The following is a 25,932-nucleotide window of genomic DNA, read 5'->3' on the forward strand; positions in this document are numbered from 1 at the left end:
TATAAATATAATGATCACCAGGGTAAAAGTGGAATAAATTGTTTCCTTTCATTCTCAATCTCTCAAGTTCATAATTAAATAGATTTCACTGATTTCATTGAATCTGTAACAAAAAAAGAAGATACCAAGAGACTGACCAATAGCAAGAAAGAGGGAAAAGAGAATAATAAATGTTTGTTTACATTGTTAATTGCTCTTGTTGCTCGGTAATTAATATACCGATTATGGCAGACAAAGGCAGTTAAAGGAAAACAAGACATTGGGAAGATGATAAACAATTTAAATTGATTCAGAAATGAGTTGGAAGAGGATAAATAATTAAATCTATTGATACAATTACAAAGGGATTGTTTGTTCTGGTCAACTCCTTTTGAGTTGTATATAAAAAACGGTTTGACTGGACATGAAGAAAAGAGATAGAGAGAGATAGAAAAAGGGAGAAATCATTCCAAAAGTTGTTAGAATTGTGATTAATTTGGTAGCTGATTAATGAACTTTCGTTCAATTCCTTTGTAAAAATAGTTTGTTACTGTTGAAATTGACCATTCCATGGTTAGAAATATCCATGAGTCGTGGTTGAAAGTGTTGACGGTGATTTGTTCAGGAGGAAGTAAATTTTTTGAATGAATTGAAAGTCTTTTTTTTTTCACTATTTTAGTTAATTAAGAGTTGGCTGGTTTTCCTTTCCATTTGTTTATCCTTGTAATCATGTAATTATGTCTACAACGGCAAATTAATTGGTAAGACAATTATCGTCCAAAAATCTCTCCTTTGCTTTCTGTTGATCCTCTGTGATCCTTTTGCATTGATTCAATGAAGATGAGTTTACAATTTACAAAGCTTGTTTTTTGTAGGTGTATTTAGATGTTGGTGTTTATGTTTATGTTCAAAGTTGAATGTAACCATCAAAAAAATAAAAGAAATCATTGACTAGCATTGCTGATAAATAGGTTTTCGCACTTTGTTGTTTTGTTCATTAATGTCCAAGTTAATTATTTACACATTGGAACGGTTGTAATTCAATTGGTATTGATGTGAGCTTCCAGTCGATCATTCAATAGTTCGCAGCGTTGGTACGCATATTTCTTTTTCTTTTTCAAAGGCTTTCCAATGGCCGTTTGATTTTCAATTTCGTTGATTCATTTGCGATGGAAACAAATAAATAAAATGCGATACGATGAGAGAAGAAGAAGAAGAAGAAGTTAGAACAAGTTCATTTCGATCTTGTTAATTATTCACAATCTTATCACATCCTAATTTATCCATTGATAATGGTTAGAGTGCCTATTGGTGGGTATGATTATTGTCTCCTTCTCGTTTCTCATATTGTCCAAAGTCATCAAATATCATCAACGGACAATCAATTTAACTGTCCATAAAGATAATTATCTTCCATTGTTGGAGAGAGAAAAAATTCAAAGGTATCCACAAATCAATAAGATGATGATAACATATGATGATGAGGAAGAATTTCGCCTTTTCATACTTTCTTTTTGGGTCTTCCCTACGGGTTAATAGATTAACTATAATTAGAGATGATGATTGAGTTAGATCCAGATTGTATGAGAGAGATGAAGATAGAGAAAGAGAGATCATCGAAGTATTTTCGCTTTTGTTTAGTTTCTTTTTTGTTGAGCATCAATTGATATTATTATGTAATATGTATAGAAATGGGCAATTAATTATGTCTTCTTAAATACAATGGGTATTCATCTATTGCTTAGTAGTATCAACTGGAACCAATGGTTTAACAATTTCCTCCTTGTAAACTTTAACTATCGCCTCCAAGACAAAGCGAAATTGATTCTGGAATAACAAAAAAAACCAAAAACAACATTAGAATATAAATTGATTGATTGACAAACAAAATATTAACGAACCGAAGTTTGTATTAGCATAGCTCTTTGATCTCTCATTGATCTAAGAATTTCTAATGGATATATTGGTTCATTCGCTTCTATAAGGCACATTGCTGTTTCCATTAGTATGAGTACTCCGGTTCGTCCGATACCAGCACTGGAAAAGATAAATAAAAGATTATCGTTAATATTATTGATCGAGAAAATATTATCAACCAAAGAAAGTTCAATTTCTTACCTGCAATGAACTATTATAGGATCGTCTACAGATGATCGATGTTTTCTAACTTTACCAATAAGATTAAGAAATTCAGTAGCATCATCGGGAACACCATGATCAGGCCATGCGAGATACTGTAAATGCATCACCTCCCTTTCTTCAGATGTTTCTAAATTGGTTAATTTTAAATGTCTTTCAACCATTGAGGAGTTACCACTTTCTGAGGTGCTAACGACCTTTAAATGGTCACCATACTTTTCCGATTCATCTACATCAGGCCAATATTTATGACATTTAGATCGACCTCTCTCAAGTAAAGGTGTAACCATAACAATTAGACTACATCCTTGTTCCCAGACCATTTGCCAAAACTCCTCACAGGTACTGGACAATGGCCCTTGAGTGGCGATATATTTATTAATTAAATCCGAACCGGGTATTTCCATCTGAAAGATATAACAAGATAAATACAATTAGAATCTGATTGGTGATTAAGAATCAATCAATATACTTACGTTAACAAAACTAGCGTTTACGTAATCTCCTGAAATACAGTTTTTCAGAATAACTCGAGTGGAATCATCTGCAAACAATCAGAGATAAACAATTGAATTAATAAACGTTAATCATAATACGAATCAACAATAGAGAGAAAAAATCAGTTACATAATTAACTTGATTTTCAATGATATCATCATACAGGTATATGAAGAGAATTAAGTGTTTGTCAGATTTTCTGTCAAACATGAATTACCAAAGGTAATAATATTAATAGAAACTTGGAACTTGTAACAATTAATAATAACAATTTCGAAATCATTAACAAGAAAATGAGATGAAAGGTTGATTGTGGTTACTAAGAATTATATTGTTAACTGTAATCGAGCAATTGAAAACAATATCAACATCCGTTGAGAGTTAATTAATTGTAAACATTTAATCAACATAGACATATAAACGGGGAGAGGACAATTTAATTTGATTAAAAGTAATTAGATTGTTACAAAATCAATTTTTTCTCTCATTCTAACTGACAAGATCAAGGTTCATCTGATACAATTTAAGTTGTGTCTCTAATTAAATCTCTTCTTATTTAAATAACCATTGATAATATGAATTGTCTTTCCGTAATTCAATGACAGAATGGAAACAAATTAAGTTAATTCATGAAAATATTAATAGTAAACTAAATAAGTGAATGAATTTAGTTGAGTGACAACCAATCTCAGTGTAACAATTATCCATTTTTTTCCCTCGTCTTCAAGTAAAGATTAAGTACAATTAAACAGTGTGAGTAACCATGACACCGATATCAATTTCTTTACAATTGTAAAGACAGAAAAAGAAATCAGTATCAACAATTAGCAATGAATTAAATGCTAATCAAAAATGAATAAAGGTAAAATTAACTATCTAATAAAAAAAAGGAAAGAAACATCAATGGTACTAACAAAAACACTAGAAATACATATAAACATCAAGCAGTGAAAATATATGTTAGTAAAACAAGGTAAGTGTAATTTAGACAAGGTAAAGTGAGAGTATATAAATAATCACATATGAAGGGAATAAGGAGAGAGAGAGAGAGAGAGAGAGAGAGAGAGAGAGAAGAGGAAGAATTGCCATTGATGATCGAGGTTACATGATTTGCTGAATAAGAATGAAAATGTAAAAAAAAGTAAGTTGCAGGAAAAATGATTCTCAAGGACTGTTCAGTAACTATGGTGGAAAGTTAGTCATAAATTCAACATGAAATAATGGGAAAAACTGTGAATTCACGTGGTGGTTAATGAAAAATATGTATTGATGAGGATGATATTCAATAAGTTTCATCATGAATGATAAGATCATCTTGACATATCAACAAGAGGGATAATCAAAAACCGTTAATCATGGTCAATAAAACTTATATTATTTACTTGATTACGAAATGGGAGAGAGAGAGAGAGACTAACATGATACACCGGTGATTTTGCTTAATATTTTCAAGGACTAATTGAATATAATCAACAAGTTAATTTACGAATTGCAATTACAATAGCTAATATAATAAATCGGAAGTGTGGGCCTCAATATGAAGATGATCATGATGATAATTGCCTAAAGGGGAACAACTATTTTCATCGTAAGAACTTATGATTTAAGTTCTGAGAATCAAGAAGAATTAAAAAGAAAAAGATACTATTATTATCAGATTGATAAGAAGATGATAATATTTTATCTTCCTCTGTGTCTTCTTTCTCTGTCTATTTTTCAAGATGATCTTCTCTTTTGTTCTTATCGAGAGTCTGGAAGATAAAAGAGGCTTTTCATCATCACTCGGGTATAATTCAGGATATAATTCAGGGTAGCCGGTTAAGTATATACTTCCTGTGACAACAACAGTCATCTTGATTGATTTAATGTTAAATAATTAAATCAATTTTCTTTTGGTCAAGTCAAAGTCATGCTCTAAAGGTGAGTGTTCACTAAAACGAAATGGATTAATTTAAGAGGATTTGATTATTTAACTAAAGTCTATTAAACAATTAATTGATTGGAGAAAATGTTTACGATACTTATTTAAAAGTAAAAATGGTAAATGGTCAATACTTAAACTGTAGCAATTTAATGATTTGATTGAGATAAACTAATGAGAATTGAGAAATACCAATCAAGAGTAAAAAACTCACTTAGGTAGTTTAATTGCATGCAATTAACAGAGTTTCATTTAATAGCTCTCTCTCTCTCTCTCTCTCTCTCCTATTCGAGCTCATTGTAAATCAAGAAGATATCACAAAGTAATAAACGATAATTGAGTGATGGATTGATTTAGACCGTGAACAATCAAGAATATACTTGATTGTAATTTGATGTAAACGTTAGTCAACAATCAGATTGAAATCATTATTTTACTTATGATTATGGTTGTTGACACACATGAACCAGATCACAATTCAGCAGGTAAATATAGAATCAATTGGAGCACTTGATTAAAATTAATGAGAATTCATGATTAACTTACAAGGTGATATGTCTCTGTAACGGTTTTTACAAAGATTGTCTGGTAAGCGAGCAACGGACATCCCTTCTCCCGGCTTTCTACGGTAAAGTTGCTGTTGTAATCAAGAAAATGAGTCATTAATTAGTGGCCATTACGACGATATTGATGGTTATCTCAATCAATCACTTTAGTATCTTCATAGTTCACAACACTTACTTCAAATTGAAATATGATTGCTCCAGATTCGAGACCCTCTCGGAGTAACATTATTGATTCTAGGAGACGGTCACATTTTGTCCTTGATCTTGAGGAAGGTGATGCATCCACAGGAATGTACTGAAAAGGTGGCTCCTCATCATCATGTCCATCCTCATTTGTGGTGATATCTCTTGAATAAACTGCAAGAGTAGCGGTGGAAAAAATAGATTGTTGTTGAAATTGTAGTGAATGAAACATAGATGATTAAGAGAAAGCAAATAAGATGGATGAATAAATGAGGGTAATTGAAAGATTGATGACAAAATGAAGATGATGGAGAGTAGTGAAAGAGTGATGAGGGAGGCAGATTAATTAAGGGATAAATAGACAAAAAATATCACAAACAATGTTTTCTGACAAACAAACCCATACAGCAGCATTTGCCGAAAATCATGAAACAGTAGTGGAAATAATTTAGTGAATCAATTGATCAACAAACATTTAAAACTAATCAGATAAGAAGATGAAAGAACTGAAGATAAAAGCATCGAAAAATGAAGACGATGATGATGAGTGTATTAAAAAGTAATCCAAAGTCTCATATCGGCCAAAGTATAGAATCAGATTTGATTGATGAAAGAGAGAAGAGTAAATTTGTTAAGAGAGAGAAATGTAAGATATGGAAGAGAAAATGAAGAGAAGAGAAGGGGGAAGATTGAGAGAGTTAGATGACGAGGGAGTCTCTCTTTTTTTCTCTTTCTACATAAATTTTCACTCAGACTGTCTCATGAATTACCACCAATCCCCTTTCATTCACAATTTTCCTCCGCCTTCTCGAAAATTTCTTATTACCAGAAAGGAAAACAACATCGAGAGCCGAAGAGTAGCAGGAGAGAGAGAGAGAGAGAGAGAGAGAGAGAGAGAGAGAGAGAGATGGGAGGGCGATAAAAAGAGAGAGATGTGGGAGAGAGGGAGTGTTAAAAGTGGGAGAGTAAATGTTGATGATAAAAAGTAACAACTATCTGATCAGGATGAGTTTTTTGTAGATTAAGAATCAAGTTAATGGAGAGAAAGTAAAAAAATGTGATTTGCAGAAAGAGAAAGAGGTCGGGATTGAGACACGTGAAAAGCGTGTTGACCGGTAGACAGAGACAGGACATCAAATCATCGGTAACTAAATGTAAACAGAGACTCAAGACGATGGTGTAAGATGATAATGGGAAGGTTATAAGGAAGATGAAACATCGAAAGGTAAAGTCCATACCAAGTGGTCGTATGGTTAAAATCAATTCTCCGTCAATCTCAGTGTCCTTTGTTGATCGGATCAATTTGACAACCTTCATGATGGGAAAACAAAGAAAAAAGAAAAAAAATGGATCAATAGAAAGTCATTGAAGAAATTAATGAAGATGATGACAAGTAAAACACAATTTACAGATTTTCACAGTTAAATTTATCATCATTAACATTGCAGTTACTTTCCACTTGAAGATTGACAAATAAGAATGAAAAATTAACGCCATCTCTCAGAAAGATTATATAAATCAATGATTTTAATCATAAGTTCCCTTGGAAACATTGACCACAAACAGTTAAACAATCTAATTTAATTTCTAAAAATATATTAGGAAATAAATTAATTACAACAGGAAAAGAAACTAATGTGTAAATTATGATTTCAAACACAAACATAATCTATTGGTAAATTATGATTGTAACTATTTGTAGAATTCACTTAATTAGTAAAAGCACTAGAAATACACTTGCTGATGAAATTGTGTTGATGTTTTCAGTGTTTTCTTTACTCAAAATTCAATAGTTTAATTAACTAATTTTATTTACCTGATCATGGGTAAGACCCTCAACGTCTTTACCATTGACCGACATAACCTGGTCTCCTTCATTCAATTTGGGTATAGTTGAATCCGCTGGCGTATTTGGGGCAACACGGGACACTAATACTGGTAAATTTTGATCCGCACCTCCCTGTAAGAGTGTTAGTATGACAATGATAAAGTGGTTAGTGAGAGTATAAGTGCGTAGGGGAGAGAGAAGAGAGAAATTGGAGTGAGAACTTGAGAAGACTTAAATTTGAGATTAAAAGACGTTCTATGTTGATGATGATGATGTAAACAATGATGAGCATGAGTAAATCATAGAGAAAGTATTTTGACGGATACAATGACAATGGTATTCAACTGGTGGATGATTAAGGTAAGAAAATTAACGATTCAATTTTCAATTTTTCTCTTAATCTTGAATGAGAATGAAAAAGTGAAACTAATGATTCGAGAAAGTAAAAAAAAGAGAAAACAAAAAAAGGAGAGTATATTTGATGAAGGAAAAGGAAATTTTTTTTTCTTCTCTTATTATTATGACGAATACTTTTGAATGAAACAAGAAAAACGTCTCCTTTCCTTCTGACTGAATAACATTGTGAATGAAGAATCAATTCAAGTTATTCCAAGCGGATCCCAGGTATTTAAAACATTCCAGTAAAAGAATGATAATTTGTGCTCTGGGATAGTGAGTAAGGAAGGCTGAGAGACGATGTAAGAAGAAAAGAGAGAAGAAGATAAAGAGAGAGAGAGAGAGAGAGAGAGAGAGAGAGAGAGAGAGAGAGAGAGAGAGAGAGAGAGAGAGAGAAGGAAGTTGAAAAGCAAGCAAGAAAAAAGAGGAAAGGGAAGGGACGAAATCGGGAGATGTAGAAGAAGAGGTAGAGTGAGTAAGTGAGTGAATGAGAGAGTAAATGAAAGATGATGATAAGAGGAGGAAAAGTAGATAGAGATTGAGTGAGTAAACGAGCGAGCCCAAAAGACCACACCAATAAGAGAAAATGAGCCAACAAGTACATCCAGCGACACCATTGATAATAATAAATCAACATCAACATCAACATCATCATCAAACATCATGCAACAAGTTACAAGTTACAAATACCTAAACTTAACTATACATCACCCTCATGTTTATCTTCATCATTATAATCGTACTTTTTGTTTCCCTAATCATGTAAATGAATAAATACCTTGACATTGAAGCCAAACCTTCCTTGTTCATCAGGTTTCATACGAATAGTTATGAGAGCAGGTTGTCCCTGAGTTGGAGATTCATCGATAAATAAACTTAAACGGAGATTTTTAATATTCCCTTTGCCGGTACTTGATGTTGATGATGGAGATGTTGGTGATACTGGTGAAGGTATTCCTGGAGATGAAGATGGTTCCGGTGGGATGGGTGAGGTGTCAAGTTGTCGTTCTAATGAAGGTTCTTTGCTAAAATTTATTGGACCATTACTATCAATGTAAGGGACATTACGAAATGAGAGAGGTGATGGACGGTAATTAGACGGACTTCCATCTGATGTAGCACTTTCCCGGATCCTAAGTGAGTAAGTAGAGAGAAAGAGAGAAAAAAACACAACAATTAGTAAACAATTTAAATCAAAACAACACAAAGAAACGAAACTATTGATCACATTAACCGAAAATAAATAGAAGAAAAAAAGACAAAAGTATTTGTTTTTTGCTTCACAATCAGTCTCACGATTTTGTGAACAGATCACAAACATGAGACACTTGCAGGTAAACAATTAAAAAGTGAAAGTTTCACAATTAATCAACAATTAAGATAAAAAAATGATGATCATGATAATAGAAGTTAGAGTAATGGAAGACAATATCCCAACCTAGATCTCATAAGTTCACTTGAAGCCTGGAAAATTGGAAGATAAGAAACACCGAGGAAATTAGTTATCATTGATTGTTCAGTTGAATTAAGGTCATCGAATTATTGGTAAAATGAGTCGATTAATTAACACAAATCGAAAACTTAATTGAAGTGTAACAGTTAACACACACACACACACAATTCGAAAACTTAAATTTAATTAATTAGCAGAAATGAGAATTTTTTTCTGCTTCGTTTTCAACAGAAAGTTAAAAAAAAGGTTGAGAATAGGTGAGATTGTTTAATAGAGTCGATGGGAAAAAAGAAAAGAACAAAAAAATAGGATATAAATTGAATTGGAATCAATCATCACTAATTATAAGAAAGAAATCACTGAATTCCGGTTACCAAGCAAAAACAAAGATTATTTTCTGCCTCAAGGCAACGTAGGTTTGCCTTATTATATTTTAACTCTAGTTAAGTTTAGATGCTCAGTGCAATGTTGCCCTATTTTTAGACTCAGGATGAAATACGCAATCAAATGAGTGTGTAAACGCCTTCAACTTTTTTCATCTTCTAGATTTTTATTCATCATCTTCTCAGCACTATCATCATTATTATCATCATTATCATCATCATCATCGTCATCATCATATTCTTTTTCATCTTCATCTTCTTTCATTCTTGCTTTTTTCAAGCATTCATTTAACTTGAAAGAAGTTATTTTTTTCTGTATGTTGAAAGAAAACACTATTAACAAGAGATGATGTTGATTCTGATGTTGATGATGATACAAAAAGATACAAGTTTCAAGTTTTTACCATTAATTTGTTATGATAAATTTAAAACTTTTGCTGGTATCACTCACACAAGTTATACTTATGTTCATGAATAGTTTGGGTTGAACAATCTGTTAGGTTGGATTGTTGAATGAATTAGATGCTTTTATCAATTTTAATCAGAATGAGTAATGATTATATTATGAGGTATCATCATCATCATTTAGAATAACAATATACATTGATGATTAATATTGTGAAAGAAAATTCATTCATTGATTGAATGTTTAATCTTGATTAATGTTTGTATTTTATCAAACTTACCTTAGATCATCAGTGAAAGTTTGTCGAGATGAGTTTCTTTGACTATTGGAGCAAATTGAATCAATTGATTTTTCAATACTTCCATTTATTACTCCGTCAACTGTTAACCTTTGATGTTGATGATGAGTTACAAAAGCGGTTGTTGCTGATGTGAAACAGGGCAATGATTTGGCATTAGGTGAGATTGAGCCACATTTAAGTGACCCACAACTGACCGCGGGAACAGAACCATGACCTGAAACAGAGGTTACTGGAGAGTTCGATGACGCACCTCCAACGCCATTGACTAATTTGTTTGAAGGCCAGTGAGAACTATGCCGAGGTGATAAACTGTTAGAAACATTCGAATGTGAGATCTCGGTGGTTCGACCAGACGAACAAAAAGTGGGAACAGTTTGTCGAGCGTAACGGCGACTTGTTGTTCTTTGGAACGTTTTCTCTGGTCGAATTCTCCTTTTACCTTCTTCTAAAGTTTGATATTCCGTTTTACCACTAAAAAAGTCAAAGAGAAAAAATCAAAAATGAATAAGTTGAACTGTAGAAAATATTTTGCTAAGTGAACGACTGTATAATCTTCACGAACTTATTTTCGTACCTGTAACGGAATTTAGAACCTAATTGAAAGAAGAAGAAAAACCTTTTCGTCTGAGGCTTAGGACTTTGGAGACGGAAAAAGGTGTGATGTTCAACACAACTTTTCCAAAGAACTTTACAACATCGATAATTATTCAAATCAAAACCAATCATGTTATCAAATTTTTCGAGTCCTTCTCGCCTTAATTGTATAAAAAAATGTTTCCTTTTAAATGAGATCTTGATTATTTTGGCCCAACAAAAAGTATTCATTTTGATACTATTCTGGAAAACAACGATACCAGAAGAGCTAACACCCATTTGAATATCAGATCCATTTTGGTCCTAAATTGTGATTTAAAGAGGTAACAATTAGCAACAATTAATGATGATGTTGGATAATGTTAATGTTTAATTACCTTAGCCCAATGAAGCTCAATACCATACATATCTAACTTTTTGGCATGATCAAGGAAATTAAATTCAGCATCAGCAGGAGTTTGGCCTCTGTTTAAAGAGAAAAATAGAAACATTAATAACAGAATATTAAAAGAAAAACTTGAGAATTAATTAACTGATTAGAATAGAAAATCTAAATTCGAAAATGATAAATAATCAAAAAGCAATAATGTCTCGATAAACAACAAAACTGACAAGGTGAATACCTGTTATAATTAAACATGGTAAACATGATATTTTTTTCCTATTTAAACATTGATCATATAATTAACTAGAGAAGTTAAAAATATTGGACTGATGCAGCTGATAAATTTCAACAATTTACTAACTAATGTAAACATTATTATCCATGAAAGTATTGGCTGAGAATGAGTAATTGCAACAATTTAGTCAAATGGCTACGCCATCTTTTTGAGATCAATAATCTGTTAATGTTTTGGAAACAACAAATGATCACTTGGTCAGTTATGTGAATAATTTAGGTTTCAACGTTAATATAATCAACAATTAACTAAATCAACGCGAAACTTACTGATGAAGCTGATGAATCTCACTAATTTTCTTCTCAATTTCGGATGTTTGGTTTGGAAGTAGACGAAGCTCAGATAGATATCCAGGTTTATGTTCCTCTGAATTATAGTCTCCAAGTTCAGCTGAAATTTGAGTAAAAGAAAAAGATTAATTATTAATTGAATGAAAGATTGATCATGAAAATATGAAAATAAACGAGAGTAAACATAGAGGGAGAAAGACAAGTGTCAAAAATAGAATTGGTGACAAGAGAAGAGTTTAAACATATGTTAACAAAATGATAACAATTAAGGAAACAATTTGATTCTCACATTGAGCCGCGTAACTTGCTAATAGAACCGCTGATGCCGGAGGAACCAAGAATTTATTATCGAGAATATCTCGTCGTAATTGAAGAAAAAAATGATATCTAAATTGGAGATGAAATAAAAAGGAGACAATTAAAAAGAAAAGAACAATTAAAGAAGTAATGACAATCGCCTTACCTGGTAAATTCTTCTTGTAATTTACTTGGGTCTGATGCGTAAAATTTTACTCGAAAATATAAAGTATGAAGTGAGTTTCCATATAGTTGCTTTTTGAGACTTTTGTTAGCATCGAGCCATTTCTGTGTGTATATAAGGGAGAGAAGAAAAGATTGAAAGGAAATGAGAATAATTAAATATTTCCTCATTAGTGTTATATGATTTTCTCTTTCTTATGAAAGAAAACGAAGCACAAGATGAACGGAGATCATTTGAAAACTAACCATTTGTTCAGAACTAGAAGAAGATTTTGAAGAATGAGTTGACACTGGAGTTGACGGACTATTAATACTTAAGCTTGAGTTTTGAGTGAGTGAGAGATGACCATTTACTGAGAATGAAGTATTTAAGCCAGCAGATCGATGATAAGTATCAACATATTGAAGTCCGAAATAGTCTTTCTCAATAAGTTCCAAATGTTCAAAAACCAGATCTAATAGAACTTGTCCTTTGCTATTTTTCTGTATAAATAGAATCAAAATGATGAATGAAAAAGAGAGAAAGAAAAAGATTAATATTACAATCAGTTCATAGAATCAATAAGTGAAAAGGGAGAAGAAAAAATTGAAGAATAAGAGAAAAAAACACCATCAATTCATGCTCCGTTTACTCGATGACAGTTAATCCTTAATTAGATAAGAAAATCATGTAACGGAACTGAAAACACGGATCAACTGTGACTAAGGATAAACTCGGTAATAGTAAAACAAGAAGAAGAAAAAAGTTGAAAGTAAATATTAGCCAATTGTTAATATCGAAACATTTTCAGTGTGTAACTTTTTCCTTCAAGTACTCAGGTAATCAGGTGAGAAATTATATCCAATAGTTGAGAATTAACAATGATGACTATGGATGAATGGACATCATTTAATAATCGCAAGTAATAATGAGAACAAAGACAATTAACTGGAACAATCAATTGTTTACACCAATAACTTACATCTAATGTAAATACATGATGTACATCATCGAGGAAAATTACTTTGCATCGAGTTGTTTTAATTGGTTTAACTGGAGGTGAGGTAACACTGGAATTATTGCTTGATTGTCTATCACGAATTTGGATTAACTCGTTTTCTCTGACATTGTAAGTACCACTAGATCCTCGAAAGCCACTGACAAATGTACGTTTGGACATTTCTCCGTCTACAAACAATGGAAAAGAAAAATTGAGTTAATCAATCAGGTAAAACACTGTTGGTTAAAACAAGAGAATCCAAAGCCATTGAGAAAAAAAAAGAGTGTACTGGTCAAGTAGAGTAGAGAGAATGAGAGAGAGAAAAAAAATCGCCAAGTAAATCAATAAATAAATGGCTAAACTAAATTGACAATTAGCTTATTCACAGAATCGATCCAAGGATAAAACCACAATGAACAGTTAGATTTGAATGGGAAGGGCAGTTAACCCCTAAGGTGATCAAGTGGATAAAAGATGTAAAGATGATAACAGTTGATTGTAGTTCTTTTTTTAAATTATGGCTCCTTGGATAATCCAAAATAAACAGAGACAAATTATCGAATCAAGGTAAGAGAAACCCATTGACAATCCACTGAGAAAGTGATAAAGAATCACAATAATGATGGTAACAATCAACATATGTAACTTTATCGATAATTTGTCTGTTCGCATTCTCTGTGTAGTAATTAATACTTACACTTGTCAAGATTGACATGAAATGGCATGTTGATTAGTCCATATCACAATCAACTTATACAAATAAATAAATAGACATAATAACCTATCACAACTTGGGCAATCCTACCAAAGACACTGGTAAGCCCACCGGAAATACTGAAGCAAATGGATCAATCAGTGATTCCATCAACAAATTGATACAATCCATAATTGACCAGACAGAAACATATACAATTATTATAACACATACACAGGGAGAGAGAGAAAGTGAGAGTAAAAGAATAGAAAAAAAAACGAAAGAAATAGAAAGAGAAAAGTAAAAGGGCAAAAACAAAGAAAAAAAGAGAGTAAAAAAGACAGAAACAAAAGAGAGACAATTAATTTAGATGATTGGGTTTAGGTGAACAATTAGTTGACATTAATCGAGAATTGATTAATTCTATTGATTTGATTGTGTGACCGGTGAGAAACATGAATATGTTAATTAATCGATTAAATTAAACTAACAACACGCGCTGAAAGAGAGAAGACAAAAAAATTAGAAAGAAAAGAAAGAGAAACAAAAAGATTAACTAAAATTAGAAAGAGAAAGAGAAAGGAAACACCCAGTCTTTCTTTTCTTTCTTTTATTCTCTTTCTTTTTTTTTCTTCACTTTGAGCGCCACTTTTGAAATTTTTTTCTTAATCGAAAATTAATTAAACCAACAATTTGCAATTTTCTTCAAAACTAATTAGCAAACATTTCTTTTCAATTTAATAATATACATTCGAATGTGTTGGCTAATTGTTGAGTGATAATCATTTTATTGTAACAATTAAGTTGAATGATTAGTTGATTTCTATCTCAATGAAAGTAACAATTTAAACTTCATCTGGAATTTATCATTGAAATATCATTGAGAAAATTGAGATTAGTTAAGATTACAATCAATTAGTATTTGTTTCCAATTGATTGGTTAATCATTTAATAGTATTCAGACTTTGTTAACAATTTACATTCTTGGTTGAGGTTAAATTGTTGATGGAGAAAAAGTTTAATCACTTGTGATTTGATTTACATTTTCATCTCTCTTGAGAGTTAATTGTTGATTTAATCTCATCGTCAGTTGAACAATTTAGTGTTAATCAAATAATCAAATTAAATGAAAAATGTTTAATTTTATGGATAAAAAAATCTTCTCATTCTCATAAGAGATAATTGTTATTCAATCCAAATTAATTTCCACTAATCAACTAACCTAATTTAACGGTAATTTAATGATAATAATAAAGAAACAAATTGACCATTAGTGAAAAGAGTGGTCAGTTGTTGATCTAATTACTTTTAATTTATTATGTCTATTCATTAATGCGGTCAGTTTAATATTATATTTATATCATCAACAATTTACTAATTGTTTCCGCATCAATAAAAATCTAAAATTAAAAATCAACATCAATATTCAGTTAACAATTAAGACGATTGGTTACAAATTGCTCGTAGTAAAATTATAATCACAGTTATAACAATAATTATCTATGGATAGGTAATTGTATTAGAAAAGGTTAACAGATTAAAAGTAAATTTAATTGTGATTAAATTGTGTTGATTAATCGAATAGGCAATTAAAAAGAAGATTAAAAATAGGAAAAAGTGAGAAAAATTATTTCGGCTTTTGTTTGTTTGTTTGTTTGTTTTCGCGATGAATTAAAGATGAAGATGATTAAGATTTTGGGTATTGGCCTTAATTGTTGAGAATTAAATTGTTAATTGGTTAATTAGTTTCGATTTCGATTGGGAAACAATTTGTTTGCTGGTTTTCTCGTTGAGAAGACTCCTCTTCTGTAAGATGATTCGGTTGTTGATGTTGTGCTGGTTGTTGAACCTCGACCGCGACCTCGTCCAGGTCGAGGTGTGGTCGTTGTTGTTGATGTTGTTCGTGATCTGGATGAAGATGAAGATGATGATTGTGAAGAAGAAGATGAAGAAGATGAACCTCGAGGTGCTGGAGCCTCGAAATCTGGAGGTGGGACACTTATTGGTTTCTTAATGAACGAAGGTAAAGTTGGCTTGGGTTTTGTAGTGTATCGAGCGGAGACCAACTTTCGTCGGGAGTTTCGAGGTACAAACAATTGGGTGAATCGATCTTCGGTGAAATGTGATTTTGGCCTTAAATCTTCTTGTTCGGCCAATTTAGCCTCAGTTTGTTTCTTTGCGTCAACAATTAACTCTCCATCAGTGACCTTCTTTGCCGCTTGTTTATTTCCGCTTCCATCTTGATTTGATTCCTCAACATCGCCTTCAAATGATCGACCATCACCTCCATCATCATCTTCTGATTGACAATTAACTAATTGTTGTGAAGTGATTAACAAGGTAATCAATAATAATCCGATAAATTTCCCTCTCTGATTAGAATGATTAAAAAAGTAATGAAAAAAAAAGTAAATTAGTTGATTAACTTTCCAATTGATTTTTTGACTCAACTTCATTGAAGGAAACTAATTGTTTCCATTTTAATTGTTTTCACATTTTAAATACAAATGAAAAAGGAAATGATTGATTCAATTGAAATCAACTTGAGACGGACTTTTGATTAACTTAAATTGTTATTGATTAAGTTAATTGAAATGAGTAAACATTAACAACAGAAAAAAAAACTTATTCTTAAACTTTTCCTTCTTAACCATTAAATTAACAGTTGATTAAATTAAATTGTAAACTCTAATTGAAACACTAATCAATGTCTCCCTTAAGGCTTTGTTGTTGATTAATCAAAAAGTAATTGTAACACAATTTAATCAATAACAGAAACAAAAACAGATCCAAACAATTTAAACCCGAAACTAAATTAACTTTTTTGTTTCTCCTTCTCTGATGTTAATTTGTTAATCTTAATGAACAGACAATCAACATTAACTATCAACAATCAGCTTAATTACTAATCTCAGGTTACATTTGATTACAAACAATATACATAAACACAATTAATCAGATAATCCAAATAGTGATTAAAAGTTAACACAATTAAAATCACTAATCAATTTGCTTACCATTTTCAATCAGATGATCAATTAAAAACAATTAACTTCCAATAAGAGTGATAAACAATATTAATCCAAATATAAATTCACAATTTAAATTGTAAAATTGTGAATCGTTGATGAAAAGATTGGCACTTTAATCACAATTTGATTGGAAACTCACAAAATTAACCCAATGGTTGACAGTAATTAATAGTAACAATTAAGTAGAAGTAAACTAATTACAGAAAAAGGGTTTGTCCATTTGGTAATTAATTAAACTATATGAAGAGAAAAAAATCGCAAAAAAATATCAACAATTAAGAGAATAAAAAAAAAGTTCTAACGTTAAGATGACGACGATTTGAAGCGAATGCAAAGTTATCGGTTTAACGAAGAGAAATAATTTTCGCTTCTTAATCTAGATCATATTCGTGTTTGGTGTCGATTGAAACTGGTTATAACCTCTCCCAGCTCATCATCATCATCATCATCATCATGGCCCACCCTTAATTCATCTTCCAAGTCTCAAAATGTTGATCACTCTCTCTACCGATGGGTAACATTTTCCAAATGGCCTCTTTACCTTCATCTTGATCCTCATCTTAATCCTCATCTTTCATCCTTAATCTTTATCTTCATCTTCATCCTCCCTCCCTCTCTTTTCATCTTCATCTTAATCTTCATCCCATTTCCATTATTATTCCCTATCCATTATATATATTTTCATACGAAAATCAAGTTTACAACAATTTCTTAATCATTGTGACCACAAATCATAATCTTAATCATGATATTTAATTACCACGTGATTAGATTATTAAGTTTTGTTTGATTTTTTTTTCTTCTTTTAAATATTAATCATAATCTGGTTTCGTCCGGTTTTTTTTTCCAACTCACAATTAAATTAGTTAGTTAATTATATTATTCATTATTTATTATTATTATGATTATTGAGATGATGATAATTAAAATGGGTGGCAAAAGGATTAAGGTGGATCAAGGTGTTTATGTTGACTCAACCCTTACGAAAAAAATTACATTTAAATCACTTCAATGAACTGGATTAAAACTAATTTGGTTCGTGGATTGTTGGTAATCATTTAAATTGTTTCATTATAATGATTAGTTATTTAGATGAAGATGAAATTAATTTAGATTGTTTTTTTCTTACTCTCTTTCTGTTAACAACAATTTAAATTTTACCTTTTCTGGTGACAACAATTAACGACAAAGAGCCAAAAAACTTTATGTGTTTAAATTTGGTTGTTAATCAAGAATGAAATAAGACTTAATCAGCATAGAGGTTAATTAGTTTGAATGGTTAATCAGTGAGTCATTAAAATTTCCGAATCTTGTTCGTGTTTCAAATAATCCGAATAAATTTTGATCGTTGATTGAGTTACGTTCATCGATACTATTGAATGGACCATCGGCACTAAATCGTCCAGAATCGTCCTCTTGAAGTACAACGATAACGAATACAGTTAATTGCTGCCGATCGTTTCATAACTGTAGTTAAAAACAATCTTGTGGTTTTGATTATCAATTAATAGATTTGTTGTGTCCTCTCAACATCGACGCTCTACTTGACCAAGAAATCGTTAATCTTTCCAGTGGTCAAGCTCAACGTGTTGGGCTGTAAAGTTTACGAAATGAATTGTATCATCTTTACCGCTTCTCACTTAGTCTCTGGACATTTGGTGGACAAAAAAAGTAAAGAAGTTCTCAGCTCTTTGATTAACGATAATTCTGATATCATCTTGTAAAATGATGTTTAAGTTAAACCTTGAAAAGTTTCCGATTGAATATCGATAATAATATTTGATCTGATTGTTGATGAGATTAGCGCTTTTTTAATTGCCTGAAACTATCATTTCCTACGATTTAAGCAGTTAAGTCAACTGATTATCACATCTTTGTTTAGATATTAATCAATGATCACATGAAATAGAAACTGCAATTAACATTCAAAGGCGTAGGTTAAGATATTCATCGGCAATTAAAACTTTAATTAATGAATCACTCAAATCGTGCTTTGGTATTTTAGGTCCAACTCTTGATTCCTTGACCAGCGACATTCGGGCAAATCTTGGAAAATTTTGGAAAATTATAAAAGTTGGTTGATTTTATTTACATAATATCGAAGCGCTTGAGTGTTTCTTGGAATCAACTCGAGGCAAGGGTGTGATCTTCTATTGTGATAAAATTCCCGACACTCCTCAGGAATCAAATTATCAGTTACAATTACCCTCGGGCCTTTTTTACAGGTTCGATTGATCGAGGTGATTTAAGTTGTTCGGTTGTTACTGGTCAGGTAACTAGAGGTGCATTGGTCAACGGTGCTACAGGGGTCACTTTGGGTGTGGTTAGGACAGCAGTTGCGAATTTATCATATCGATAGAGATAAGATCTCCATGAGTTTCAACGTCATACTAATGAGGTAAATTGTCACAAGACACTTCAGCTGATCCATCAAGACAATCATTAACGGAATCGAAACAAAATCCTAATAAAAATAGAAGAAAAAAATTTCTTTTCTTCATCAAATGTACTCTCCTTTTTTGTTTTCACTTTTCATTCTCATTCAAGATTAAGAGAAAAATTGAAAATTGAATCATTAATTTTCTTACCTTAATCGTCCACCAGTTTGATATGATCGTTTACATGATCATCCATATCATCATCAACATAGAACGTCTTTAATATCAAATTTGGGTCTCTTCCAGTTCTCACTCAGATTTTTCATCGATTCGAATTATCTTAATATCAATTTAATCGTCTAATTAATAAATAATTACGCCATGGAATCCATTGCTTCTATCTATTTAGCTCATCAGAGCCTTCGATAGTTTCATATTATCAAATGTAACAGAACAAAAATTTAACAATTGATAAAATGACGACAACAATTAAAGATTAATCAACTCGAAAAGTGAACACGATTTTTACACTAACATATAAATCACTCGATAGATGGAGCTATTGAAATATTAACGGAAAAAAGATTCAAGTTGAAATTAAATGACAGAATTTTCTGAACGCCTTCCATTTTTATTGATCTCGAGATTATCTTTTAGTTTAATTGTTAATTTAACCGACTTTTTGTATCATTGAGATCACGTGAAGATAATTTCCATCAGAATGGGATGAGAAATAAAAAAGTTCTGTCATGATTGAGTTTAACATTAGGTTCTATGGACAATGACGGGACTACGAGATGATTGAGGTCAGAGTCCTGAAAATTCAATTTCTTGTAGTTCTTTTGACTGTTCAAAATTTAATCGATTAACAATTATATTAGATTAAGGATACGATAATAAGAAAAAGAGAGAGAAAATTGATAGCTTTTGACCCTTAACCCCAATGACATTGGTTCTATTTTTCGTCATTGCAGATTTCGTTAAGCTATCGAGTGATATTTTGATATATTCGTAGCACTTTGGGTTCTTCAATGTTTGCACCAGAATTATGATTATTATTCACTGATTTTTGGGTGTTCATGTTCAAACGGAATTCATTGGGTGATTAGTAGTTATGATAACAATTAAATCAACAATGAGGGTTGAATTTACTGATTGCTTGTTAAATGTTGAAAATAAAATGAATATGAATAAATGATTCCAAAGGTTTGATTTACTTACAGTTGATTGTTATTCATAATCAGGTTTGACAATCACTTTGGCTTTTGGTGCTTAATTGCTTCGGGCAATTTAATGACTCATCTATTAATATTAGTTTGATCAACTTGATATATAATATGAGACTTAACCTACACCTTGGAGTTAAATTGTTAATATCTTAATGGATATTCAACAGTTGAGTTAATTGTATCGGTAATAGATTCCTGGACTAATAAGACAGTTATTATCGATATGAATAAATCCAATCAATGATTATATCTAAAAATAATCACAATCAAATCAAATTATAAGCATCAACATAATGAAAACTCATATTGAGCAATTAGAGTTATCATGATTTAAGTTATTACTAAATGATTAAGTGAATTTGTTATATTATTAGTTGATTGTTTAACTATTGAACGGAAATTTAATTTTATCTCTTAATCAACTTTTAATCAACAATGAAACAAGATCAAGTTGATTGACCAAATAAGTTGGACAGTTTCCGATTAAAATGACATATTGACCAATGGTCAAGTAACTTAGCACACAAATGCCAATGTTATTGATGCGAATGGAGAAAACAATTAAGTTTATCACAATTAAATTTAGATTCATTTCAATTCTCAGTGGGATGTTTAAAAATGATTACAATTTAATTTGATTGTAAACAAGAAAACATTATTATCAAAATATATCAAATATAATCAATGAAATTGAATTAATTGTAATCGAGGATAAATAAAAAGTTATCCTAATGGTTGATTGTTGTGATCATTAATGGATAACAATTCAACTCAACTAATCAACATCAACATAAACATCAACAATCAAACAAATGAAACAATTAAGGATAAACAGCAAGATAACATTCAGGTATCATTGATAAGGTCAACAGGAAACGGAAATTCAACCTTATTTACTTAAGTCTCTATATATCATGTTAACCTTATGATCAACAATTTGTTCATGTCATAGTGATCAGAGTAAAATTATCATGATGATGATGATTAAGTTAATCATGAAAACCTAAATTGCGCAGAAATTGACAATTCTTATGACGATAATATAAAAAAATATTCGAGTGATGAATCCGGAACTGGGAGGAGTTGATATTCTGAGGATGAGGATGGAGAAAAAAAAATGATGAGGATAAAAAATCATCTCTCATCATCTTTCATGATTAAACCAATTCAGTTATAGGAGATTCGATTCAGTTTTCAGTTCAATAATCAGTCATAAACTACACCTTGATTAAGAATCACAGACTTGTGATAATCTATTTTTTATTCCAACAATTTAATCAATTTCTTTCAATTCTAATAATCTCAAGTAGAAAGGAAAAAAAGTTAAATCATTTGTTTTCGCCTCTTAATTGTTACAATCTAATACATTTCCAACAAGTAGTTATGGTTTACCATCAGCAATCCAGAGGAATGATTAAAACAACCACAATCACAATTGTTGCTTTGGTAGCGTTAATTAAAATTGTCTCATCAACGGTTAATAGTAATAATTTGCTTGAATCAAATGATTTACCAACAATTAACCAACGTCGGCCATTCGTTGATCAGGAAAGTAATAAATTGTACCGTTACATTATGGATCGATTTGCCCCATTCACGTTCACCCGAACACCGTGAGTAATTAACTAATTCACTTTAAATTGTCACCATCCTTTCATTATTTTATCCGTTTTATTACATTGGGAATGGTTTAATGTTTGATCATTAATGAAAATCATATTGATTTGGAAATTGTTGCTTAATTGTTTTGCTAGAAACTCTCAATCAATCATGTCAGATTTTAGTACTTGTTAACTTGATCAAGTTTTCATTTTAATGTAAATTCATATATTCAATGAATTGAAATTCATGCTTCATGAGTTGATTCAGAATTCAAGATGTATTCAATGGCCATGATGATGACCAGTGGTCAGAATAGTGATATATATTCATTATATATATTGGATATTGGGGTTGAATTAATTATAATGAAGTTGAGATCACAATTTAGATTTATTGGAATCAAATTAATAATAATTATTTGACCATTTTTTGATTGTAGTTTGATCAAAAGGTAATACAAACTAAAGGAGATATGATTTTAATAGGAGACATTTAAATTAGTAAACAATTTAAATTGTTATACAAAATATTACAATCTAAACAAATTAAGTTTACTTGACAATTAGCATAACAATCAACGAAAAAATTGGCTAGACTTTGATTCCAAATGATTAACCAGACAACAATTTATCAACCATGAATATTGTGTTTGCCTTAATTGCTTGTAATTCAATTGGTATTCAGATGGATCGAAAAGGTTAATCATAAATTGTCAAATGTCAGGGTGAAAAATTGATCAAATTCAATTGATTGTTGAAATTAAATTAACATAATTTCAAAAGTAAAGTGAACAATGAATGAGCTCAATTGATTAGCCTGATATTTAAATCAAGTTAATCAAAGAAAACAAAATCAACTGATCAGAATAAATCTTAATCATGATAAGGTTTCAATATAACCTTAATAAAATCAATTGATGGTAATTTTAAATTCACTTTTTCATCAATCACGAAAATCAATTGATCAAAATTCATAACCTTACATATGAAAAGGAAAACCTTATTTACGAGTGAAAAAAGCAAAATCCCAAATAAACTAACAATTAACTCTAACAATTTACTTATTTGTTTCTTTCCTTTTCTTACTTTCACATTTTACTCAAACTGAATTAAATTTAATTCAGTCCCTTGGATGAATCAACAATTAGCTTGGCTGATTTCTTACGGAAGGAAAATCGATTCAAGAAAATGTATAACAACAATTACGATGATTTGATTCCAATTCCAAGTGATCATTACAATAAGAAAGATAATTCTGTTTACAAAGATGCTTTTATCGGTGTAAGAGGGTGATGATTAACTTTAATTGTTGGTCAGAATTAACTTACAATTTCATTGATAAATGTACATTAATAAATTCACAATAAATTGTTGATTGTGGTAATCAAATTGAACAGAGAAATAATTAAATCGACCATTTGTTTTCCTTCATTTTTTGATTCCTTTTCATTTGTCTCATCTAAATTATCATCATTATTGTAACAATCGAGTTTTTTTTTGATTTAATGAAAGATTCAAATTTAAATTGTGATGAATCAATTGATTATGATTTAACTAATTATTATATTGTGTTCATTTCATCAAATAAAATGATTTCTTTTCAATTCTTAGTTTTAATTGTGAAACTTTTTTTAGACTGAGAGTCAATATTTTTCGGCACATATTCAGATTCGGATAACTAATAACCGGATGGGCCAAATAGTCGTCCTTTTGATTAATTAGAAAGTGACAGTTTCTAATTAAAGACCTCGTGATTGAGAATATGATAATTAAGAAAACTATTCAGGGATAAAACTATCAATAATTGTTTTCAGTCAATTATATTACGATTCACGTTTTTTGATGCAAACATTGAGAAAGAACCTGATGTGCTACAGAGACATCGAGACTCTCATTCGAAAGCTTTTTGAATTCTGCACCAATGAAAAATAGAAGCAATGTTTTAGGGGTCAAGGGTCAAAAGTTATAATTTTTTAAAATTTTCTTTCTTTTCTTTTCTTTTGACGGAAATTCCAGATTATCTGATAGTTGATTCCAGTTTTTCTCCAGGTGAACAGGTGAACATCTTGATTAATACACAAAATCGATTAAGAAAAGATTGATTTTCGTCAGTTGTAGTTGATTAAGCAAAGATGACAAATACTAGAAATTATCTCAACAATTTTTGATTGGTCAAACCTGAGAAAGAATTAAATCAAACACAAAAGTTGATCATTGATTTTTCTTGACTCTAAAGGTGAAAATCTCTTTTTTGTGTCTTTTTATAATTGGTTTGAACTTAGACGACTTTATTTTGGTAAAGCTCAGAGAGAAATTTCGTTTCGTATACTAAGATTTCGAACTGAAACTAACCTTGATAACTCAGATCAAAAGTGAAAGAAACAAACCGGCATACACTTTCCCTAATGACTATCGCAATATGGTCACTTGAGTCTTATTTTTTTAAGTGACCTTGAGATTAAAATGACCTTGAATCTTCACCTCAATGAGCTCTTTATGCTCTAGCAAAGCTTAGATGCAAGTGACCTTGAATTGACCCTAGTTGTCGTTATTCGTCTTTCACTATCTTCTAGTATAACTTTGGCGCAAAATGGCCAAATTGGTTCGAATTTATTTTTTGGTTGTTTTTTCATAATGAGAGAGTAAAAAATTGATAAAATCGCTCAAAGTCATCAATTTCTCACAAATTAGCTTAAATTTTTTAAGATTCTAGTTTGAAAGTTGTCTTCAGCTCTGGATAAATTCACGCTATGTGTTAAACCAGAAGAGTTGGACATTTGAAATGTATCGGCATAAAATCTGACAGGCCATAGAAAATTATGTAGAAAAAATTTCTGGTAAAAATAATAGATTTAAAAAGATATTGAACTTTACTTTTTGAATTGAAGTTGCAAGAAAAGCTCTATTAAAATGGTATATGGATTTGATTATCAACGTAATTGATCAATTGGTCAAACTGTAATACAGCCAAAGACTTTGAGTTTACAACCACTTTCTTAATCATTTGCGCTGTTAATGATAATCAATTAAAGATAACTTTTGATATCTAATTAGTTTACCATTTTAATACTATCATTCTTTATTCTTAATTTCAACTCGAAATCGACAATTAATAAGGACCATGTCAACCCTAAAACCGACATCCTCCAAATTGAAAATAAGCAAGATTTATTGATAGAAGCTTTGAAAAAACTCAGTTTTTTAAATGTCCATAAAGTTTGATTAGGCCACAATCAGCAATCGAAGTTTTTTGATTTGGGTCATAATACGTACACTAAACTAAATTTTGTCGTGATGTACAATCTGTAACAAGTTTTTGTACAATACCCCACGTCAGTTAAACGTTGGAAACCTTTTGACCATTAACCCCCAGCCAATCTTTTTCCTCTGATCTGTCGTCATAATTAAGACCTAATCATTGGTCTCCATCTTTGATCACCATAATAGTAACCTTTAAACCATATGTTTCACTTGTCATAACCAGTCGTAACCTTGTTACGCTGTACTTTCGCCTCAAATGTAACGATCTTGATCGATACGACTTTTATCCTGAGAGTACTTTCTGTTCTTGGTACTTTACCATACTTTCAACCAATTTACCCTCAAAAAATTGCTTAGGTTTCAACTACGTATTGACTGATCTCTACACAAGACATAATAAAGTTCATTACCTAAGGTCAAGGGTTTTACAAATTATTATTATAACTACTAGAAGCATTGAAATATTTCCCAAAGTCAATTTAATTACACGCGATCATGTTGGTCGCCCTTTCTATTTCTTAAATCATGTTTCAAACATCTCGTTGTTTGTTACATTAAAGCTTTCTGATGTTATCTTTATCAATACTACGCGATTCTATTGATTGTTTATTCAACTGTCACAATCAGTGGTATAATCAATGAGATACAATTAACATAATT

At 30.8% G+C, this 25,932-nt stretch overlaps 3 protein-coding genes across 3 annotated transcripts; 1 reads left to right on the plus strand and 2 right to left on the minus strand.

The window, feature by feature from the left end:
- Nucleotides 1-167: 167 nt before the first annotated feature.
- Nucleotides 168-14,294, minus strand: LOC128392587 (tyrosine-protein phosphatase non-receptor type 4-like). Its single transcript, XM_053352632.1, has 18 exons — nucleotides 13,775-14,294; nucleotides 13,060-13,265; nucleotides 12,344-12,580; nucleotides 12,081-12,202; nucleotides 11,907-12,004; nucleotides 11,597-11,717; nucleotides 11,025-11,112; nucleotides 10,628-10,950; nucleotides 10,033-10,524; nucleotides 8,289-8,643; nucleotides 7,103-7,246; nucleotides 6,525-6,597; nucleotides 5,279-5,460; nucleotides 5,084-5,174; nucleotides 2,595-2,662; nucleotides 2,098-2,525; nucleotides 1,881-2,016; nucleotides 168-1,806 (listed from the first exon to the last, which is right to left on the minus strand). Exons 1-18 carry the CDS (start codon nucleotides 13,800-13,802, stop codon nucleotides 1,714-1,716), a joined length of 3,285 nt encoding a protein of 1,094 aa, XP_053208607.1. The 5' UTR covers nucleotides 13,803-14,294; the 3' UTR covers nucleotides 168-1,713.
- A 1,006-nt stretch (nucleotides 14,295-15,300) lies between these two features.
- LOC128392592 (differentiation-associated protein 1-like) lies at nucleotides 15,301-17,120 on the minus strand. Its single transcript, XM_053352638.1, has 2 exons — nucleotides 16,789-17,120; nucleotides 15,301-16,143 (listed from the first exon to the last, which is right to left on the minus strand). Exons 1-2 carry the CDS (start codon nucleotides 16,789-16,791, stop codon nucleotides 15,514-15,516), a joined length of 633 nt encoding a protein of 210 aa, XP_053208613.1. The 5' UTR covers nucleotides 16,792-17,120; the 3' UTR covers nucleotides 15,301-15,513.
- Nucleotides 17,121-21,557: 4,437 nt separating this feature from the next.
- LOC128392151 (uncharacterized) lies at nucleotides 21,558-23,597 on the plus strand. The gene is made up of 2 exons (XM_053352132.1): nucleotides 21,558-22,023; nucleotides 23,136-23,597. The coding sequence occupies exons 1-2, from the start codon at nucleotides 21,794-21,796 to the stop codon at nucleotides 23,302-23,304; spliced, it is 399 nt and encodes a 132-aa protein (XP_053208107.1). The 5' UTR covers nucleotides 21,558-21,793; the 3' UTR covers nucleotides 23,305-23,597.
- Nucleotides 23,598-25,932: the final 2,335 nt, after the last annotated feature.

The sequence above is a fragment of the Panonychus citri genome, unplaced genomic scaffold (assembly GCF_014898815.1).
Source record: "Panonychus citri isolate SS breed McGregor unplaced genomic scaffold, ASM1489881v1 Contig00136, whole genome shotgun sequence".
In the NCBI taxonomy this organism is placed as follows: domain Eukaryota; kingdom Metazoa; phylum Arthropoda; class Arachnida; order Trombidiformes; family Tetranychidae; genus Panonychus; species Panonychus citri.

Excerpts from the sequence above, each read along its gene's own strand:
- LOC128392587 (XM_053352632.1), bottom strand. The coding sequence starts at position 13,802 with ATGCCATTTCATGTCAATCTTGACAAGT. Across the intron at positions 10,525-10,627 it reads GGTTCTAAATTCCGTTACAG|TGGTAAAACGGAATATCAAA; the intron begins GTACGAAAATAA and ends TGACTTTTTTAG. Across the intron at positions 1,807-1,880 it reads CTATGCTAATACAAACTTCG|AATCAATTTCGCTTTGTCTT; the intron begins GTTCGTTAATAT and ends TTGTTATTCCAG.
- LOC128392151 (XM_053352132.1), top strand. The coding sequence starts at position 21,794 with ATGGTTTACCATCAGCAATCCAGAGGAATGATTAAAACAACCACAATC. Across the intron at positions 22,024-23,135 it reads TTCACGTTCACCCGAACACC|TCCCTTGGATGAATCAACAA; the intron begins GTGAGTAATTAA and ends AATTTAATTCAG.